Genomic DNA, 23,316 nt, shown 5'->3' with positions numbered 1-23,316 from the left:
ACGCCCGTGTGCGACACCAAGCCAAGCTGTCAAATATTTATTGTAAAACCCTCTGCCAAAAAAACAGGCATTAATAAAACAAAATTAGAAAAAAAATAAAAATAAATCATGCGACAAAAAAAAACTGCGACGCCGTGGCTGTCATATTCTGCACAGCCTGATTAAATGCAGCCTTGGCCCAGTGCTGGCACACTGGCACATGTATAAGGTTACAAGGCCAAAGCCAGTCAGGAGTGGTCTCATGTGATCCACGTTTGGCCAGAACTACAAAGAAGTCCCCCTTTACACCCAAGTCTTGAATCATTTTGATCGCACATCATCGGTGACTTTTGTTGGGGACATTTGCCAGTGTTTGCTATTTCTACTTTATGGGAAATGTACTCGGGCTGCTGAACATATTAAAACATAACCTATAACCAAGCTGTGAGAAATCTCAAACAGTTGATGCACCATTGATGAAAACTAATACTTTATACACTGACACGGACATAACAAAGGGGATTTTATACATTTATTCTTGGTCATTTTCATCATTTTGTTCCTCCATACTGCCCTTTGGCTACAAACCTTCCTGTGACAGCATGGATGTGTCTTTCCAAAACAGATCAGCAGGGAAAGAGCTTCCATAGGGACACAAAGAGGGAATTTTCCAAAACAATTTCAGATTATTGTGCAAAATGTCCATTTAAGTTTTCCAACCAATCGACCCACAAAACAAAATATTAAATTTGTAATGCTTTCAGCAAACGTTTGACCGTTTTCCCTTGAAAATTATAATTTAATCAATTATCATAGTAGTCAGTGATTGAGATTCCGGGAACCTGATACACAAATGAAAAGGCTAAAATAATTTAGATTTTCCAGCCACACATCATCATCTTAATGATTTACCGACGTGGTAGAAAGTGGTGAAATTATTATTCCAAATCAAATGCAAGTGAGAGGTCTCCAAACTTTTCAGATCATGTACCTATAAACACCAAACTAAATTTCCCCAGCACCGGCACCGCTGCTGCAGACAACCACAATTTATTTTTGAAAAATAAAATCAACCACCATTTAACCACGCAACAGCCTGAGATAAGCTCAATACTGCCAAACAAAAGTCTGCTCTTTCAAATATCACAGTACATTTATTCATCACAAAAATCCCTCACAATTAGCTGGGGTAGGCACGAGAAAGCTGCATCTTTTTTTTTTTTCTTTTTTTTTTTTTTTTTTACCTTGAAGTCATCTCATAAATTCCACTCATTCCATTTGATGAGATCCATGACTGACGACTTTGAGTCCGACTACGTCATGTTTTACTATGTCGCACTTGAATTCCCGCTGCATGGCACATAAAAGGTGTCAATGATTAACAACTTTTTTTTTTAAATTTTAAATCATATTGTGACGTATATATGTAATAACCTTCTTTTTTTTAAATTTTTTATAAAGTGAAGTGCAATGAGAATTTTTTGGACTCGAGTCAGTTGCAGTTCAGCTGTTTGGCCTTTCAGCAAGACAAACCAACAGTTTGGGAATCAGTCATTCCACACTTCTATAACTGCAGAGGAAATAAACAGGCATAACACGACTTTATAATAATGCTGCATCCGCTGAACAATTTCAACGACGTCGGGAATGCGTTACAGATAAGAATCTACGGTTTACTTTTGTAAAAGAAATGATTAAAAACCCTTTGATGTCACCCATCACTGACGATGACAAGAAGCTGCTGAGCTGACTGTGAGGGGCAATAAGAGTGGACCGCTCGCAGCCCTTCAACATCGTTCCAGCACAGACTGACAGTGAGACAATACCGTACAAAATAAATCACACGTATCCCAACATGTTTCTCCAGGAGGCCTTCGGAGTCAGTAACAGTAGCCATACATTCCTCCGTTAAGTCCCGATGTCGGTTTCCTCTCTTTAGGTGACGATCTGCAGCACAAATATGTGTGCGTGTTTGTGTATTTGTGTGATTCGGTTGGTTTATTCACAGACACCTCCACCCACTTAGTATCACATTTGTCAATGTCAGACCCCCCCCCCCACCCCTATCCCCACCCCCATCCTAATCCTTTCTCATGTCAACACTTCATTAGTAACCCCAGCAACACATGGGCACACACACGCACGCACGCACACACACACACACACACACGCACACACACACGCACACACACACACACGCACGCACACACACGCGCACGCACACACACACACACACACGTCAGCAGTGATAGGAATCATGATGGCATCCAGCGGTTTCCTGCATTATTACTGAAAGTGCAATTTTTCTTGAGTGGCACTTATTTGGAGTGTTTTTAGGATTGAAAACTGCTGGTAAACAACAACAACAACAATAACTTTCTGCAGTTTATCAAACTGATTGGTGTTGATTCCGAGAAAAACTTGGAATGGTGTCAGATTTTAAATTTAGGTTAAATCAACAGGACATTTGTACCGTAGATTGTTATAAAAATAAAATAATAAAAAAAACGATGATAAAAAAAAAAAAAAAAACCTCCTTTCCCATCCTTTTTTTTTTTTTTTTTTTTAGAGGATTTAATGATTTCACAGTTATCAATGTAGGAAGCAAAGTTGGCACATTTCCAGGAAATCTTACAAGGTATAATCAGTGAAAGTATGAGACTGATAAAACTTTTAATCACCTGCCTGCAGAGTATCATGAAAACAAGGTTACACCGTGTGTTCCCACTTAAATAAATTGTAGATTGTGCGTACATTTCTTTGGCATGTCAAATAAATCGAGGGAGCACCTGCAAGAGTCACACCTTAGCTTACGAAAAACAGAGCAATGAGTCCCACTGCTGAGAGACCTGTGAATGTGAGCATTCGGGTGTTCAAAGCCCTCGATACGATTCATGTCAACTTAATCACATGTTAACGTAATGCCAAAAACTGGTTGATGTAACATGTTCATAAATGTAATTGTAGAGAAAACCGGCTGGTTGTAATCTGTAGCACCAGGAGAGATATTCCATCGTCACCCTAAAAAGATCCTGACAGCTAATAATATGTTGTCAGTGCAATATATCGATACTATTTCGATATCAGACTAGAAATCGTCTTAAATTTTGAATACCAAAATGGGTTTATATGTTGTCTTTTCCTGGTTTTATAGGTCGCGTTACCAAAAAAAAGTGTAATTTTCTGAATTTATCAGACTATTCTCGCTGCTCAACCTTGTCATTATATCCACATTACTGATGATTATTGATTAAAAGTCTCGCTGTGTAAATACTTTGTCAAAGCACCACTAAAGTAAAAGTGATGTCGAGGTATTTGGTGACAAATGTGGTATTTTATTTTGTCCGTATCGCAGAGTCCTCGGTGTTATATTGTGCACATCCTCAGATAACCTTAGATATCCTCAGATAAGCCTTAATATAGCTTTAAAGATGCTCCAATCAATATGTTTATGGTAACAACAGATCAAATGTAATGTCAAAGTGGCCGCTCACCTGAAGCAACGGGTCTCCCAACTCTTCACAGAGCATTTTGGTCTCTTTTAGCTCATTGTTTTGGTTTTCTGACCGGCTACTTTACTGTTTTGGTTCTTGAAATCTTCATTAACTATGATTCCAGCCACAGCAGGCGGCTGTTTTCAGGTAAATAGTTCTGCTGTACATTAGCCGCACAGCACTAAATGTCAGCCTGACAAAGTTAGCAACAAGGCATGGTGAAACATTTATCAGCTGAAGAGCCCTGAATATTATGCTCAGAAGTTGGTGGAGATCAAAAAAGTTTAAAAAAAGACAGTGATGAATGGACCTTGGAGTTTTATCAATGGCTCAAAACCAACTTGAAATTAAAGCCAATTTTGCTGCGTTTGCAGGAATGGACCATTGTGTAATAATATGTCAAATGTTGTGTTTAGTTTGAGTTGCTGTCCTCAACGGGCAAAAATATCCTTAATGAAGCTTTAAAGTAACAGAAAGAAACAATTAATTCTCCTACTGACATGTATTGTTTGTGAAGAATGATATATATATTATGTTTCCATTATTGCAACGGTTGACATGTTTCTTTGTTACAATGTGTAGTTTTAGTTAGTCCCATGTTAACTATTGCCATCATACCATCGCCTCTTCAGTTTGAATAAACATTTGCTAAAAGCTACAATGCCAAGTTCTTTCAGGACATATATATATATTTTTAAAGAAATTAAACTATGTTTTTACCTCCATTTAAAAAAATCTAAAAACTTTTGTAGAAATAAATTGACTTGGTTCTGTGTCTCACAGACGGAGCGGGGAAGTTGGAAAGAGATGGACGATTTGTTTTTAGTTGTTCGTGGTGCTTATTGACAGTTAGAAAAATAGTAAAATGACAAATGTATTCATTACTTAGTATAGTTCATAATACAACCTCAAACCTAGTGTCAGTTTAAAATGAGAAAAACCCCTTAAATGTACTGACTTTTTCACATTTGGAAAGAAAAACACAATTAATTGGAAAAAAAAAATGCAGGTTGCTGAAGTGTGCTAGCGAGACGCTGCGGTGGGCATCGTCCTGAGCTCCTCCTGAAACTGGTTACAGTTGGGATCCCCTCTGACTTTGGGGGTTGCTGGTATCTGCACCCCCGTTAAGGGGTCAACGCACCAACACTCGCCCCGCTGGCCGTGCGTGGACATGTTGCACTGGAAAGAGAGAAGAAAAACACAAACGAGACGAGTTGGAAAACATTGGAAAAAAAACAAAACAAAACAAAAAAACACAGGAGGAGGGTGTCGGTGGGGGGAGGAGGGAGGTGGGGGGGTTGAGGATGCACAGTGGGAAGCAGGGGATGCGTTAATGAAGCATAGCGTACGGTGGCTTGAGATGGTGTGTTTGTATGTTCTGGTGACAGGGGGGGGGGGGCGATTGGTTGAAATCGAGGGCTATGGTTTTCGGGTGGGACTAAACTCACCCAATAACAGCCCGTCCTCAGGTCATGCCCCCTACACACAACCCACAACCCCTCCACAGCAACACATGTCATCACAAACGCACAAACGCACGCGCGCACACACACACACACACACACACACACACACACACACACACACAGAGGCATGCCAGTAGACACCCCCCCCCCCCCGCAGAGCCCCCCTGTCCTCAGAAATGAGGTCGTAATTGAAGTGGACACAGTTTACGCCGCGCACGCGGGGCGGCTGAGTAGGGGACGGCGAAAAGAATGAAGAGCTGGGGGGGAAAGAAAAGACTTTCCATTTTCTTCCTTCGATGAGAAAGAACAAAAAAAGTGACAGTTACAGTAATTACCGCGCGACAAGGAGGGACAACTCCAAAAGGGAGCCGAGTGTTGAGGAGGTACAGTGTTCCTCCCTGGGAACCGAGGACTCTGGTCCGAAACAATGCTGTTGTTTGTGACCAGTGATGAAAATTGGCTGAGTGGTTGAGGGCCCTGCTTTAGGAAACTGTGGCGCCTATTCAAATCTTCTTTTCTGCTCTACTATCCTTGTAAGAAAACACTGGATATGTGACCTTGTTTGTCCTCCTCTGTCTGATTTCTATGGATGAGCAGGATTCGAATTCCCCCCCAGTCGGAAGCGCAGTTCGTTCCTCGGCTTAACAAAAGTCTTCCCATGAAGTACGCCAAACAGTTTTATTGCCTTGTAACCTTCAGCTCAGAAGCTTGTTGCCTCATTCACGATGACAACATCTCCCCACGCATTTGTGTGTGTGTGTGTGTGTGTGTGTGTGTGTGTGTGTGTTTAAGAGCAGAGCGCTGAGGAAGAGGAGGAGGGTGTGTGTGAGTTTATAAAAACAGGGGGGAGTGTGTGGAGAGTGGTGGCAGGTGGCAGGAGTAAAGGGGAGGTTATATTTTTTTTTATGCCAGGGTGATTTTGCCAGGCTGGTACAAGAGAATTGTGTGTGTGTGTGTGTGTGTGTGTGTGTGTGTGTGCGTGTGCGTGCGTGTGTGTGTGTGAGTCAGACTATGAAAGAAAAGCGGGGGGGGGGGGGGGGGGGGGGGCAAATCCAGGGAAGAACTACACAAAATAATATGTTTGTCTCCGGAGAAAAGTCGAGAAATGAAAAGGGGGGAAAAGGTGAGCAGCAAAGCAGGAGAAATTAAAGATGGAGCTGCACCGACCTTAAATGCGTTACACATGTCGGCACAATAATCTCCATTGATACCGATCGCCACAGAAGCCTTTTTTTTTTTCTTTTTTTTTTTTCCATCATCAAAGTCAGCGGTCACTTCTGTACAACAACTACCAGCAGAGTTTAAAAACCTGATGACATCTGCAACCACTTGAGTCTCTCTGTGCTCTCCGTGTTACCGTTCACCATGAAACAGCGAGTGATTCCCACAGAGCAGAAAAGCTGCCGCTGCCCCGCTCTCTCGCGGCTGAACCCTTCAACCACGCCACGACCGAGGACAAAACCTCGGATGAGTGATGTCACAGCAGGTGTTTTTGCCTTTTTTTTTTTTTTTCGACGGCGGATGGAAAACACCTGCTGTGACACGGCCGATCGGGGCGCGGTCCGGTATTGTGACAATTCGTGAAAGTTTCCACCCGCGGGGATCGGGGCGCTCTCTGCCCCGTGATTCAGTGCTCGCTTTATTTTTTACAGACATGACAAATGAGTTTACAGTGGACGTGATAGGAATTATCCATCATCCCAAAACTGGAATTTGAAGAAATGAGTGTTACGAGGAAAGATATATTTCCAGTGGCACAAAATGCAGTCGGAGGTGCCAGACTCAAGTCAAACAACACTCTTTTACTGAAACACTGTTTATAGATTTTTGGATGTGCGTCATTTTATAAACATTTTCCTAAAATTGTGCCTGACAAACTGTGTTCGGGTATCTCTTTGGAAAATATAGTTTTATATTTATGACCACGGGCATACAAAAGTTGTTCCGTTTCTTAAATTGGCCCTGGACATCAGTGTTGTTTGTTGTTGTTTTTTTTTTTCCCTTTATATTTTCAGGACTTTATCAGCAGTAATTTTGATTTGATTTTTCAGTTAAACGATTTATTGCAAATCTAAGACTGAAATAACCGCCTGGCTCTGCCCGACTACTGCTCACAGCTTCAGTATCAGCTGTAAGGTCAGGTAAACTTATTTATATAGCAGCTTATAGTACAATAATACAAATACAATTATCTGCGATTACAGTCTGGAAACCCTGTTTGCATTCAGGTTTGCTCAGCCACTCTCAAAGGTGGAACAATCAGCGACCGGTGGGCGTGGCTAAGTTCGATGACATTGAAGTAGTTCCAACAGTGACTTTACGATATATGACGGTTAAATGCTGGTTGGTTAATGGCTGCTCCAATAGTTTCAAAATCAACCTGAGGTCGACGCCCATTAGGATGCAACGGAAGCGATCACAGATGGAGCGCGGCCACACCCATATATTCATGCAGTGGATGTAGGTCTGGAAACACCAGGCTACTGAAGTATGGCAACATACTTTTTAAAAAATAATTTACATATATTGGCTGCACTGTATGACCCACTTTTTGTATACTCCTAACCCACAGAAAAAACTAACCACACACTGGATTGTTGCTACTGAACCTTATTGAACTGAATGTTTTGACCCCTGACATTACCATTCAATGAAATAAAAGGCCCTTGCTCTGTTCAGACCATGTACTACTATGTACCAAACCAAATTTTACAAGTACCACCTCACTGAAGAGACGTTAAAAAAATAAATAAATAAATAAAAAATTCACTGATTTAACAATGCCGTAGCCTAAAAAAAACCAAATAACTTTGTAACTGACAAACCTCCTCTTAGCAAACCTTATTAGTTTGTACTTGTTGACATCTTGTTGCATCCACAGATACAGCGTGCCAACAGGAGCTAATGTTTCAACTGCATGAAAATGTAAATGTATCTTTTAGAAAAGGGGTTCACCAACTTTTGACAACATCTACCATGACGTACCAAAACAAAAATGACCACTTCAGTATAAATACCAACAATCTTTTTCAAACATCAAATCCATTGATTTAACCATGCAGCAGCCTCAAATACTAAATAACATTATGAGGCTACGGTTTCAAAATCAAAGAATACACCACCTGGAGGCTCAACTACCGACTTCGTGTCCTCTGCAGCACTGAACTGTTCGTCTGATCTGTCAGGTCTGGCTTTGCAATTAGCCTCCGAGCGTTTTTGTTGTTGTTGTTGTTGACCTTTTAACCATTTCAAAATATCATTCCATCCGACTCCGACTGCGTCAAGCGAATGTTGCTTTATGTTATGTCAGACGAGACGTCACAATTCGTGGCAAAGCAAAGGCTAATTTTATTTTTGAAATATTTAAACATTTACATCGTTCAAATCAGATGTGTATATATAGGAACTTGTTGTCTACAAAAAAGTGAATTGACTTTTCTTTCTTTTTTTTTTTTTTTCCAACTTGGGTAGGAGTGCCATTGTTAGGCCTTTCTGCAGCGCTCCTGCGCGACACACCGGGTGGAGCCTCGTGTTCCGCCTGGTGGTGCAAGAGGGAATCACTACTCTTCAAGACAGGGCCTCTATCAGGAGGGGTTTTTTTGGACCCCTGAAGTTTGCGGGGTCCCGGGGAAGCTGCCCACCGTTCCCACAGGTCTGAAGGCAGGGTGTATACTGCATATATGTAGCGGTAGAAATTTGGTAACAACATTCAGACAACGCAAATGTTGTCACTGCTCACGGTAAACATGGACGTAAACACGTTTTTCCCGAGGCCTTGTCGGGCAGATCGTTCTGTAACCGGGATTTTTTTGATTTTTTTCTTGCCTTTATGACTACCCTCTACTCACTGGAGTATTATGCTCTGGACGATAACCAAAACTTACATGAATTTACCCACCATCGGTGTGTCATGGATGAGGCTCCCTGTGAAACGTCCTCGCCACAACGTTCTCACCCAGATAGTGTCAGACAGTGAGAGCAGCGCTCGGGCCGTGGCTCACCTGTTTGAGGTTGTAGAGTCCATGTCTGTCACAGTTTGGAAATTTGAGCACGTACAGGTTCTCCAGCGGGCCCCTGTTATCCTCAGAGGTCATTTTGGAGATCTCCTCTAAAACCTTGTCCAGCTCCTGCTGACAGGGGCTCTGAAAGGATGAATACGGAAAATATGAATACAACAACACTGACAATTATCAAAAGCACAGATACATACAGAACAACAAAAAAAAAAAAAATACTTGAAGAGACAAAAAAAAATAACAAAATTTGGAGTTTGGTTAAGTTTGACTTAAGCTGGAGGCCGAGGAACGTGTTCAGTCCAAGAAAAGGAATGGAGAAATAAAATACTTCTGTGTGTCTTGTAAAAATGTCACAAATATACCCATTTATAGCTCGCATTTTTTTTTATGAGGTGCAGTTAGGCAAGCAGCGAGTTCAGCCAATATTATTGATGCGAGTCTGGTGGCGTGGAATACGAGCGGCTAGACTGCTTAACTCAGCTGGTGGTCACGGCCACACGCGCGCACACACACACACACACACACACACACACACACACACACACACACACACACACACAATTGCGCAGACACATGTTCACGCGTAAATACCGTGCACGCTGTCCCCGTACACAATACACACCGTGTATTCAAGCGTGTGCTGTAAACGCACACGCACAGTAGAGAGTGTGTCAGTCTGCCAGTGGGATCAAAGGAGTCCGGTCTTATGATTAGTTGGCTGAGGATGAGAGAGAGCGGCAGTAGGAGGCACAGTCTGCCCCGAACCTTATCAGACATCTGAACATATGGATGAAAAGTTCTCTCTCTCTCTCTCTCTTTCTCAGAGTCTTTAACTCCTTCTCTCTCGCATAATAAAGACAAACGTAAGGCCGTACGTCGGTACGCGCCACCACCGGTTTCAGTCCCGCCTCCGAAGGATCGTTTCAAGAGAACGTTTACTCGTTTACTCGCGTGCCATACGTACGTTTAAAGAGGGCCGCAAGCGCAACTTGCAGAGGCCAACGCCACCTCGCAGGGTTAAAACAAACTTCCACGGCTCGCGATTTACACAGCTTCCCATCAAAAATGTTTGTTGTCACTTGCTTGTCTCGGTTTTCTTCCCTGCGGCCGGTTTATCACATCATTTGTGCAGATTTATGAGCAGCTCAGTCATGCTGCAAATCTACAAAATCCCCAAAAACCTTTTACTGGATTTGGATCTGGTCAAAGGGAGGAGGCCGCTGAACTTATCGCCAGGTTCATGAAACCGGACTGCTTTTGCTTTGTGACGTTGGTGCATTATGATGTTGGAAGTAAGCCAATAGAAGATGGTCATAAAGTGAATTGATTGTTACTGAGGGGCAAAAAAAAAGTGTGCTGAGAAAACATTACATCACCACCAGCCTGGACTGTTGATCCTCCGCTGCTTGTCGGGGGGGGGGGTGTCAGCTCGGCGTCGGACCGCTAGCCTGATACCATAAGCGTCGTCGGTTCCACGTTCAGTACGTACAGGTTGTGTGCGTTTAAAGAATGCCGACACCCTGGTCTGGTTTTCAGAAGTTTAAGGTTGAGGTTCGTCCATTCATAAGCTTAACTTCAGGGTTTTACTGTACTTTTTTTTTTTTTTTTTTACAATCACGTAACGAGTTTAGTATTCATCAACTCCAGTAACTTTCACCCGAGTCCACCTTCTGTTTTGTTGCGCTGCATGTCCGCCGCAGAGCAGAGCGAAAGGGCAAACCGGCGCGTCTTTCAGTGACAGGAAAAAAAAACGCATGAGCGACTTTCACGCCGAGCTGGAATGAAACTGGTGCACGGGAATTAAGTAAATAAATAGTAGTTACTGTACGCAACTGCAGTTCTGTGAGTACGTTCATATTCTGTATCTGTCGGGGGCGGGCGGGGGGTGGGGGGGTTGTCGGTCGGTCAGCTACAAGGTGCCGAAACCTGCCGTGACCCCCAGCTCTGACCGTAAAGCCTGCCTTTTGTTATGACCTCACACGACCACCCACAACGAAGTGCATCCATGCTTGACACCAGCCGCCTGAAGTCCCTCCCCCTGCCCAGCTGCACCACTCCTTTTACTGCTTTCTCTCTTTTGTTGTTTCTAATGAACCTGACAATTGTGTTGCACCGCCCCACTTATTACTCTGTTTTTATTTCACTTTGTTTGGCCCAAAGTGAGGGAGAAAATGAGCAAAAGCATTTGCCTTACTGTGACATATAAGGGCCTCCACATGCGCAGCCTCCCGGGGCCCCACGCTCATTTGCATAAACAACAGAATATGTATGCTAAAGAATAGAGGGAGCGGGAGAGAGGTGGGAGGAGGGGGGGGTTGTAGTCTATAGATTGCATTAAACTGCCAGAGCGCATTCCTCCGTGGGGGTCAAAACAAAATCAATTTTCGTTATAAAGATGGTCATTATGAGCAGTTGTTTAAGCAACTCTGTCGGCACGCAGCTGACGTGCTTCTACAACTTTGTGCAGTAAATTGAAAATGAATCAACAAATACGCAGGAGTTGTACTAAAAATATTGTTGCAGTCGAAAGACATCGTCATATTAGTCTATCGACAGCAAAAAGAGTTTCAAACTCAAGGCCTGCATTTGCTAAGGTTGATATACAGTGAATGAGTTGATGACCACAGCATTTCAGAATCTGACTTCAACGTCACCACATTACTTGACAACAGATTCATTGCATTTTGTTTTGTGATTTTAGTTTTTACAGCACTGAAGGCAAGGCAAGGCAAGTTTGTATAGCACATTTCAACAACAAGGCAATTCAAAGTGCTTCACATGAAACCGTTAAAAGCATCAAAACATCAGGCGAAGGAAAAGCACATTTAAAAACAATTAAGAACATTGATCGAAACATTAAAAACAGTCATTAAAACACGAAACGAGCTAAAAAAAAAAAAAAAAAAAATAGAATAAAAGTTGCAGTGCAGTTTAAGAAATAAAATACAGTAATAAAATGCAGAAATGCAGGAAATTGATCAACATCCTTGAGTCTGGAGCCAAGAGTTCTATGAAAGCAAGTACACGTGTTCTTGTGTCCTCACCAGGGGAGCCATCAAGTTTCAGGGTAAAGTTCAGGTAGGAGTTTGGGGTTGGGAATGCAGAATGAATAGATACTGTATGAGAGTACTTAAAAAGTGTGTGTGTGTGTGTGTGTGTGTGTGTGTGTGTGTGTGTGTGTGTGTATTGGCATAGAGAGTCCAAGATCCGCCCTACTTTCAGGCTACTATTTCTTTTGTTAGTCTGATATCGAAATAGTATCGATATATTGCACTGACAACATATTATTAGCTGTCAGGATCTTTTTAGGGTGACGATGGAATATCTCTCCTGGTGCTACAGATTACAACCAGCCGGTTTTCTCTACAATTACATTTATGAACATGTTACATCAACCAGTTTTTGGCATTACGTTAACATGTGATTAAGTTGACATGAATCGTATCGAGGGCTTTGAACACCCGAATGCTCACATTCACAGGTCTCTCAGCAGTGGGACTCATTGCTCTGTTTTTCGTAAGCTAAGGTGTGACTCTTGCAGGTGCTCCCTCGATTTATTTGACATGCCAAAGAAATGTAGGCACAATCTACAATTTATTTAAGTGGGAACACACGGTGTAACCTTGTTTTCATGATACTCTGCAGGCAGGTGATTAAAAGTTTTATCAGTCTCATACTTTCACTGATTATACCTTGTAAGATTTCCGGGAAATGCAGAAATGCAGGAAATTGATCAACATCCTTGAGTCTGGAGCCAAGAGTTCTATGAAAGCACGTACACGTGTGTTCTTGGATTAAACACGTTGTGTCCTCACCAGGGGAGCCATCAAGTTTCAGGGTAAAGTTCAGGTAGGAGTTTGGGGTTGGGCATGCAGAATGAATAGATACTGTATGAGAGTACTTAAAAAGTGTGTGTGTGTGTGTGTGTGTGTGTGTGTGTGTGTGTGTGTGTGTGTGTGTGTGTGTGTACATTGGGTGCGTGTGTTTGTTTGAGTGACCGAGTGCCCAGAGGAGGGCACCACTGTATCAGACGTTCCTGCTCACATGGCACACTATTGACCTCGTGTCATTGATGGCCTTCGATGTGCCAACACAGATGATATAACGTGTGATGCTGTGAGGAAAAAGTAAAAAAAAAAAAAAAAAAAAAAAAGTAAAAGTACTCTGCGGAGATTTTGTCAAGTTAAAATAGTTCATTTTTTATCTCCTATTGTGTCGCTTTAGCAAAAAAAAAAAAAGCTGCAGGGGAGGTTGGAGCACAAACAAAGTTGCAACACTTTGGCATGTATGATTTATAATAACTTGTGGATCCAACTGTCTCAAAACACGGAGCTAATATATGGTACCACTGGTGCAAAGTTGTGAAAGTTGTTTGGAAATGAATCTTGAATTGTTAAACGGGTATGGGTGAGATGTTTAGTCCTGACCTGAGGCTCTTTCTGGGTTCGAGGGTCCTCCACCTGATTCTGCTTCATCTTGGTTTTGCGCTGATTCTGGTGTTGTTGCCTGGCCATCTCCTGCCAGAACCGAGCGTCATTGGCAGGTCTCTTGGTGAGTGGACTTTGAGTCCCTTGCACCTCTGCAAGCAAATAAACACACAAACCAACTTAGACGTGCAGTTAATGCGTTACATGTGTCGAGAAAATATTCGTCCAAATGCAGCTCACTGGACCTGTCTGGTTTTGATTGCAGTGTAACATCCAATACTTGGTAGCTTCATAGAAATCCCTCCTCTGAGTCACTTCTTTGAACATGAAAGTGATTTTCTCTTGTTTTTAGATATGGAGTAAATAGACAGATGGTACACCAAACTGCCTCACTGCTTGCTATGAAAAAAAAATTGTTTTTAAAAACGTACACTCACGATCTACATTTATCCATTCTTTAATCACCATTTTTCTAATGACAGGCCCTTTTACAAGTCGTCTTAATCCTGGAATTAGAAGACAAAGTCGTTTTGTGTCCTCCGGGCATCCTGTGTCCCTCATACCTCATGTTACTAATTCTATGCTGGACAGTCAGGCGTTGCAATGGCTGTAATTACAATGGCGACAGTGTGGACAGACTGCGCTAAGATCTTTTTTTGTGAAATGGTGAAGTGCTGCGTCCAGCCCGTTTAGGTTTGTAGCACAGAGCTTACGACGGCGCGCCCCATGATCTGTGGGCTCACGGTGAGAGTGTTTCCTGCTGCCATTTAAACCAAAGTATGTTCATCATTTGGTGGAGACAGGAGAGACCAAAAAAAAAAAAAAAAAAAAAAAACACAAACAGCAAGCAAACAACGTAATTCAGTCCAGACACAAAGGCTGATGGCAAATTAAGCCTGAAACTGAGACATACGCTGCGGCACTGAGGACTGGAATGGTAAAACAAAAGTACGTGGAAGAGTGAAAACCCTCGCAGACATTTATCAGGATAGGAGTCATCACGGTCATGACACATTTCACTCGAGACAAACGCAGCCAATTACAGAGCTGAACCCGACTGCCAGTCATCGGAGGTGAGTCCAGACTCGTGAGGATGCACATCTGATAAAGGCTTTTTGTGCTGACTAAGGTTTTTTTTTGGACTATATAACCTCCCTGCCAGAGGCTCATTGGGTGTGCAGTATGAGTGTGTGTTTGTGTGCGTCTGTAATTAGTGCCGAGGTAGAACTCTTGAGGTTGTAAATCACCCCTCCCCCTCCTCCCCCCCACCCCTCGCCATCACAAATCCCGACACATGCCATGGCGGACTGAATGTTTCCGTGGCTGCTCATGTGTGTCTGTGCACGCATGTACCGGTGCAAACTCCGCCAGGTGTGAAGACTGCGTGACTGCGGCTTAAATAACGCATCAAACCGTCGTCTTACACGTCTCGTTGAGCCTTTTGTCTTTTTGTGTCAAGCTTGCTGATGTGTTGACAAAATTTGATTCCTTCGAAATGTAGGTTTTAATCGTTTCAAAAGAATTTTGGCCACAGGAGGTGGAAACTTTAGCACGGGCACAATCATATTAACTGATGAGGGTATTATTAGGAAGGCTTCCCCCCCCACCCCCATTCGACCACAGCCAACCTCCCGAGAAAACTAACACCAGACTGAACAGAAGGAGAGTACGAAGGGTGAAAAAAGAACCAAGGAAAAATTCAAAACACGCAACATGACCTGCAAAGGTGAAGGAACAACGAGGTCTGGTTGCACCAAACACCACTTACTGAAAGAAAGTGGGTCGCATGGAAGATGAACCCACTTTGTAAAGAAAAACATGTATTTAAAAAAAAAAAAAAAGGATACCTGAAGATTGATAAAGCGCACTATGCTTCAGGGAGTTTATTGGTAAGATACATCAGCTCTATGGTCACAGAAGAATAATGAATAACACCACCCTCATTGTGAAAGATGGAGGAGGTTCAGTTGTGCTTTGGGGCTGATGTGCTGCATCTGGCACAGGGTGCCTTGAATCTGTGCAGGGCTCAATACAAATCAGATGAATATGAAGTCATTTACCAGTGAAATACAGTCCAGTGTAAGAGTCCTCTGTCATGCTTATCAGTCCCTCCACGATTTCGCTGGATGTTTTTGTGACTGTTGCGATCCACAATGCTTGATTTTCCGGGGGAGTTTCTAAAAAATTGCGATGTAATTTGCGACGTTTTTAAGTCCGTTTTTGGCGTAAAATTGCAGGATTTAAAAAAAAGTGCGAGTTCAGAAAGAATTTGTTTTGTTTTTTAAGCACGACTTGATAAAGTAATAAATACGTAATCACTTCCTGTGATAATAATCATGCTGCACGTCACAGAAATATTTGAGTTCTAATCTTTTTTCACTCCTGTTTTTTCCGCTTGTTCCGGTTTCCTCCGGTGCACAGTTTGTTTTGGTGAGGAGATGAGGAGGAGCATTTTTGTGTTAATAAAGCGAGTTTTGATTGAAAAGACTTTTCATAAAATCAAAAGCAAGGTGTCTGTTAATTTAAATATGAAACAGAGAATAGTCAATGCCAATTGCTTTTGTCAATTTCTTTTTGTGTAATTTTGGCTTGTTCTGTATTTTATTTGGTTTGGTAATTCATGGCAATCCATCCATTATTTAATGCGATAGACTATTTCTTTCTGAAGAAACGGTGGACAGACTGACTGGCCAACATTATTATTCCTTCGGCTCCAATTCAAATTGAGTGAAGAGGATAAAAATGCTTGCCACACATGGGAAGTCTTTCCAATCCGACAAAGTACTTTCAACTTCATCAGATTGGAAAGAGTGGCCACAAACAAGACCTTAAGTTTCAAGAAGTCAAATGACATTCACTGCAGTGTGTCAGCGATGCCTAAACGTCAGGAGTTCCGACGTCCAGCTGAGCCGACAAGCCGAGAATCAGCGTCAAGGTCGTCAAACATCAAGACGGAGCTGGACATTTATAATTTACAATTGCGATCATAGATATACAAAACATTTTCAAACTGATATTGTTTTCATTTCCTCTCATAAGAGTTGAATAGTGTTGCTATGTGTGTTTCCAAAGGCGACCCTGAGTGAAGTAGGAATGCTATATTGTGAGTTAAGTGAAGTGTAAAAACAGGTTGTTCAGCTTTTCTAGGGTTGTGTCTAAGAACCTCTCTTCGATAGGCACTTATAGAAAGCAATGACAGCATTTTTCCAAGAGTAACAACAACAAAAAAAATGTGTTTAGCCGACAGCTGTCATCTCAATACTGTGTTGTTGATCCCGTCTCAGCACCATAGAAACTACCTGTCTCGAGCTGTTGGCAGTGTTGGCTTTGGGTATTGCCTTTAAGCAATGCTTTCACAGTACTCTCACAGCACAGAATGAGTAATGTATTTCCAGAGTTGCTTAGCATTAATGTATTTGCCCTGTTATCATATACAGTGGAGCCGTGTCTCAAATACTTGACTGGGCTTTGACGGCTAAGAAAGTGACCTCGCAGTGCTTCAAACTATTGTCTGCGTAAATGGTTCCTCTTGAGGCCCGACCACTTCAAACACTTTACAGCTGGCAAATGTACAAAAAGAAACAGAATAATGAAGATCCCCTTCAAACCTTTTACGGTTAGCTCGCTCTTTCAACTCCTGATGCTGCTCTGCTTCTATGTGGCCCTGTGTGTCATCTTAACCAATGAAGTTCCCTTTGTAGTTGTTAGAGGGAAACTTTTGGCGATTCGACAGCGTTTGTCAGACTTAAAAGGCAAAAAGGTCAGTGATTTTTGTTGTTGTTGAAAATATACTTTTTTTATCCAATGTCCTAAGCGCTGATACGCAGTATATGAAGTGTAAACTGACCCCTATTATATTGTTGTACAGAGAACCATGTATATTTTATATACAGAACATCAGGTATTAATATCACTACTGCTGCAGCTGGTTCAAGCTGGGGCAAGTTTTCACAGTCTAATTTTGTCAGCTCATAATAACTTTTGGACGTAAAATCATCATCTATCAAGAAAACAGTAACTAAAAGTGTCAAATAATTGTCCATACTTTTCTCTGAACTGTTGTGATTGTTAGGTTGAAACCACATAACATACCAACTTACCAAGACACCTCGACACAACTGGTGGAGACCAAAACAGAGCTAAATGCTTTGTGTGCCTGCAAGCAAACACTGGGGCAACATCAACTTTCATCTTAATTCAAAGTGAAGTATATTCTATTTTTACATGAAGATTTGTACCACGCATGAACTTGTATGCAGAAATGTATTTTTAGAGTAATGTTTGCTGCTGTAATGTTGCATAATTAAATCTACAAACAGTGGTTTATGTTTACTAAAGTGATCGTGTGTTTCATTTGAATCTTAGTAGAATACATGAGTAAATGTGCTTAACCTGTTGTCATGGTAAATTCTGATCCAGTATTCCTGCAATAATATTATGCAACATAGACAGTACTTTCAACATGACCTGTTTTAAGATCACAAGGAAGAGGGAGGACTATTTACACCTCAGGGGGAGTTTTCTCAGAATTGCAGGCACCCACATGCAATTCCCACCCAAAGGGATCTCTTATAGCCTCACCTTTTCACACATACTGTGTACAGCACACATCTACATAGAATAATTAAAGACTTGAGAGTGTAAGTGAAGGAGAAAGAGCAAGTCTCAGCAGAGGATCACTTCCAAAGAAACAAGGGCAGTCTTAAACTACCAAAACAGACAGAGAACGCACAAGGAAAGGGCAAAAAAAAAGGACTGTACTTCACGGTGCACGGGTTTCCGAAAAGCCAACACAAAGAGAGGTTTGTAGGGATGGGACATGATCTTCGATTATTTGAATAGTCATTCAATTTTTTTTTTAAATCGATTAGTTTGTGCGACGATGATTTCCCGTTTTTACCTGCCGCCTGTTTGTAATGTATTACTCCCGTTAGAAGGTGGCGGTAATGCACCTAAAAGCTGTCTGCCAACCTCAATTAAACAACTTGAGGGGAAGAAGAACATGTTGCTACCAGGCTCTAAAAAATTTATTTTTAAATCAAATATTTCAGAGCGAATTCCGACTCCCTACATCATTGGTGGTCTGCAAGGTTTAAGACCATCACTAAAAGACTCAACTGACTCCGATGTTCAGTAGCAATGTTCTCGCTTGGCTGACCCATTGTTAAGGTTAGAAATAATGCTTCATTTACGGTTGAGGCGGAAGGAAAGAATGTGATTAGTCAACAGAAATGTTAACGTTGCAGGTCTTCGATAGGACACGAGCATGAAAACTCCGGCATGAAAATTGAACTGTCTATACTGCCATCCAGCAGCCAGACCACAACATCCTAACATTCTGCAGTGCTACGCTACAAACACTACCACCACCACTAATGAAAGTTGGCACCGGATTTGAATTATGTCAAATTTCAGACTCATATGCTATAAGATATCTGGAAGAAGTGTAAAACTGATAATTAGAGTCCAGTATCTATCATTCAAACTGCTACAAGAGCAATTATACTTTCCCCTTTCTTACAAACCATAGTATATAAACAGTAATATACAGACTTAAATCTTTTTTTTTTTTGGCTTGTTTTTCAAGCGGTAGCTGGATATGATTTTGCACCAATTAAGTTAAGCACAATCCCGGATTGGCCTCCAAAGAAATTCTCATCCTCACAAACGCCGGAGCTGCTGGCAGCCGTGGGGTACACTGTGAGGATTGGGTTTCAGCTTTTTAAGTAAGTCAAATAGACGGTGTTGAACAAAGAGCGCGCATTGCCCAACAGAACTTCCCCGCACAGAAACAGTACATGCTGAAATGTTTGTGGCTAATGCAAATACTGTTTTATCATGACTCAACCATGACAAATGCTCTACACCTGCCATGGACTTCAGCATCTCCTGAGAGATGGTGAACTCGCGTCTTTTCTCCGGAATTCAAAGGAAGGAAATGTTTGGTTTCATTTGGAGACTGAAGCCTGGACTCCTCTCCAGACTAAAACCGTTGACTGGGAGAACATTTCCAAGTTGATTCATGTTCCAAAAAAATTGTTCAAGTGGAAACACTTAAGATGATGTGCCATTTCTACTACAACCCGGTTTTCAGATTGGAGGAATTAAACCATATTTAAAACACCAGGGCGGCTTTCTGTAACTTTGACAATGTTGACATTTGCACTGCAGCTCAAAGTGTGGAGGAGCACGGATGTCATTCTAAGATATCAACAATATAAAAAACAAAAGTTGTGTCAAAATTGCAAGAGGATATGATGTGTGTCCCTAATAGATAAAGCTGGAGTTGATTACATGAACTCTGGACTGTTTATTCAGGCTGCCATGCTGTTTACCTCATTTCAGTGCGAATGTGGCCATTTGAACTCAGGATCACACCAAATAACCACAACAGAACACCTAAAAATGCAAGTCTGCGCACTTTTAAGCCAGCAACAGCAGCGTGGTTATTTAGAAGCGAGTGTAACTTCAACCAACTTCAGGAAACGACCCTGAAATGTGCATTTTTGAAGGAGACAGATGTTGACATCTGATAGCTGGCAGTTACTCAAGCTTGAAAAGTCAACCTTAACAGTGAACCGAGGGGCAAACCGCAGTCTCAAATGATGCTCATTTTCAGCTTCTCCTTTGTGTGCTAACTGGTCTGAACACCAAAGATGGTAAATCACAGCAGAGAGCCCAGACAAGCCGATCATGCTTAGCTAAAGTTACAGGGACTGGAGTTGGGTTTGTTTTTAGTACCGTTTCCAATTGAAACCTCCAAGTCAAAAAAAAGAAAGAAAAAAAAAGAACTAAAGAAGATTATCACAGAAGAAAAATCACATCTGCTCTGTTTTTTCTTATCTAAAAATATTTCCGTGTTTAAGTATATATAAAAACTGCCGGTTTGAGTGATTAGATTGCACCTGTTGCCATGGAGATCTTTCCCAACAACAAACTGAGCGCGTGTATCGTGCATCCTCCATATTTTCTGCATGTTAAAGTCCCACAGTTATATCTGCCTGTAAGTCTTTAATTTTTAAATGTGTATTAAACAATGGCCTACATCAAAATAAGATGTTCCCAATACGAGAGCTTTGAGAATATGTGGGTTAGAGACATGTTCTGGGTTCATCGGAGGGATACTGCTTGTTTGCGCTCACAGATGTGGATCTGCCACGGCCTGCCAAACGCATTGCATATGTCAACATTCATTTTCAGGAATCAATAGTGACCCTTTGTCCCTAATAACTGTAATGTGGGAGAGCAAAGCTTAACATTTCTGTGTCCCTGCAGGATTTCTAGGTTATTTATTTTGGGTAGTTACTGTGACCCAATACGTTTGATGTAGATGGTGGTTTTTCAGACATTAAAAGAGCCCTGCAGTGAAAATATAGTGTTGACTCAGTACAACTTCTCAGTGTAACTTTCTGGCTCCGTTTTATAACTTCATGCCCAGGTACGATGGCAGGTCAAAACTAGTTGGCAGGGTGATGTTGGCTCCACTTGTAAAAATTGATTAATATGTCCCCTGATGAATACTGGGAAGGTACGGAAGGTAGCTGGCAGAGGAAGTCTTTCAGTCCACAAAACCAGTTCATGTAGAACCTATACATACAGTTCTGTCCGTTTTAAGGTGTGTTATAGTTAATGTATGTGTATCGCAATCAATAAAATATCGCTACAAAATAACACGCAAGGGAAAAGGGCTTCGATCCTGTACGTATGTGCTATGTATCAGTAGCTTGCACTCCCAAACAGAGCTACAGAAAGTTGTGTAGATGTTTTGTGTGTCCCTTTGGTGTTCATCCTTTCCGTACAAGATTATTAAAACCAAGAAAAAGGCTTTGATTTCGGCCTTACAGAACCTGCTAGTCATTACCTCCTTTGAGTGGTAATTGGATTTATCTCTGTGCAACATCTCGGTTTATTGTCTGTGTGCAATTTTCTATCATGGCAAAAGATCCTTTGAAACACCACAATGGCGTACTTGCATTAGGATCCAAACTGCTAGAGGATTTTTGTCACTGGCACCATATGAGAAGATATTTATTGGGAATTAGATAATTCCTTTGTTGATAAAACAACAAAGTAAGTCCCAGAGAAGGATGGCACAACCACTGCACCCTCTAATTGTGAATCATGTAACAAACAGCAAAAGCAAAATTGAACAGTTTGATGGAGCCAAGGTACCAAAAGAGTGGGTCTCTTTCATGGGATGAAAGTATGCATGTGACTTCGAACAAGCACTCTGCTATACAGGCTTGAAGCTGTACGTTGCGGCAGCAAAAAGCAGAAGAGGCTGAAATGCATATAAATAGTAGAGCTGAAGGGAATGGCAGCTTTAGGTGATTATTTTCTGTTGTTACACGTAATAATTTCATCCATTGTTAACGTGGATTGGTCAGCACCCATCCGGTAAATCACAATCTAGCAATCACAAGAATTAAAACAAATTCAACCTCAAAATTCCCACGATTTCTCCTCAATAAATACACTCGATAGAAGCTCTGCTGAAGGCATTACAGCACAAAGTAAGCCTTTAAAAACTAAACTAACTTCATCCCCCAAAATATCTCCTCGTTTACAGTCAGCTGGGCTCTTCAATCTCTCCTCTCATCATCAAAACACAACACATGCCGGCTGACCAGAAAAAAAACGGCAACAATCAGGAGAGTTAGGCTACCAGTCTTTGCACTTTCCTGCATCAGTCTACTTGTATGGTATGCATTCAATTAGGTTGAGTCTTGTACAGCCTTGCAATTGTATTCTGTGCATGCAGTAAGTGTGTATTCAAATTTAAAGGATTCATTTTTACAGAGCATATCACCTCTGTATTCTAAATTGCAGTCAAAGACTGTGTTTTGTAAAGTTATGTCACTTTTACGATTCAGGATATTTTTGTGACTTTGAGCCCATGTGGTTCTTTAAGTTCAGAATTAAGAAATAAAAAGAAGAACTAAAATATCTGCAGTATTTCTGTGATGTGCAGTATGATTATTACCATAGAAAGTTATTACTCGTGACTCGTTCTTCATTAGACAGTAGTTAAGAACAAACAGGCATATTTATTCCTCAACTTGCAGTATTTGCCAACTCGCCCAATTTTACCACAACAAAATAGAATAATGAGTTAATCAAAGTGAGCAAACGTCACGGCAATTTTCAGAAAAGCCACAACACAAAATCAAAACATTTTTTCATCGCCACAATCACAAAAAGGCTCCACAAAATTCCTTCTTTTACTACTTCAGTAGCTTTCTTCAAAAACAAAATTACCATTTGTTGCCTGGTGGTCCGCACTTGTTGTGACATCGAGGTCCACTTTTTGTCCACATCGCCCCAAACCTTGGATGAGCTGCTGCAAAGGTATTTCAGAATCTACGCTCGGGTAGCACCGCAGGCCGCTGGAGCACCTCGGCGTGTACACCCCACAGAGCTCACCCTCCAGCCGGGAACACATCGGACAGCAGCCGCAGCCGGGCTCCCTCACTATTTCTATGCATAATGCCGTCACTTTGGGACACGCAGCCTGACGCTCCGCGGTGCAGCTTGGACATCGAAAGGCTAAATCCCCCAGCGAGAATCCAGGCCAAGCGAAATATGCAAACAACAACGCGTATGTTAAATATTCAATCATTATAACGCTTTCTAGGTATTTAAGTGCCGACTGCAGCACAAATGACCCTTGGAAGGTAACAGCACGAACCTCATGATCCTCTGACAGTCAACTGTGTTTGGGTAAACATCCTGGTGCCGGTGACAGGGTCCTATCTGCTCTCATATTACCGGCTGGCTCAGGAGGAGGAGAGCCAATTCCTCAAACCAACAAAATCCACATCCTGGAATTATTGACTTCTGTTTGTTAACACGGCACCTTAAAAAGTGCATCGGAGATATTTACGGCAGTGGAATCCCAAGAAGCATCCAAAAGGTTCGCAGGTATTATCATTTG

The 23,316-nt window shown here is 41.8% G+C and overlaps 1 protein-coding gene across 1 annotated transcript; it reads right to left on the bottom strand.

The window, feature by feature from the left end:
• Window positions 1-2,351: 2,351 nt before the first annotated feature.
• On the bottom strand, window positions 2,352-23,068 carry LOC138201394 (insulin-like growth factor-binding protein 2-B). Its single transcript, XM_069154852.1, has 4 exons — window positions 22,641-23,068; window positions 13,383-13,534; window positions 8,941-9,081; window positions 2,352-4,652 (listed from the first exon to the last, which is right to left on the bottom strand). The coding sequence occupies exons 1-4, from the start codon at window positions 22,999-23,001 to the stop codon at window positions 4,497-4,499; spliced, it is 810 nt and encodes a 269-aa protein (XP_069010953.1). The 5' UTR covers window positions 23,002-23,068; the 3' UTR covers window positions 2,352-4,496.
• Between the last annotated feature and the right edge of the window lie 248 nt (window positions 23,069-23,316).

Source organism: Embiotoca jacksoni, unplaced genomic scaffold, assembly GCF_022577435.1.
Source record: "Embiotoca jacksoni isolate LCO1_2020_lvr unplaced genomic scaffold, fEmbJac1.0.p SCAF_2, whole genome shotgun sequence".
Classification (NCBI taxonomy): Eukaryota; Metazoa; Chordata; class Actinopteri; family Embiotocidae; genus Embiotoca; species Embiotoca jacksoni.
Note: the sequence above shows the minus strand (reverse complement) of the source record. Positions and strands in the feature narration are given on the sequence as shown.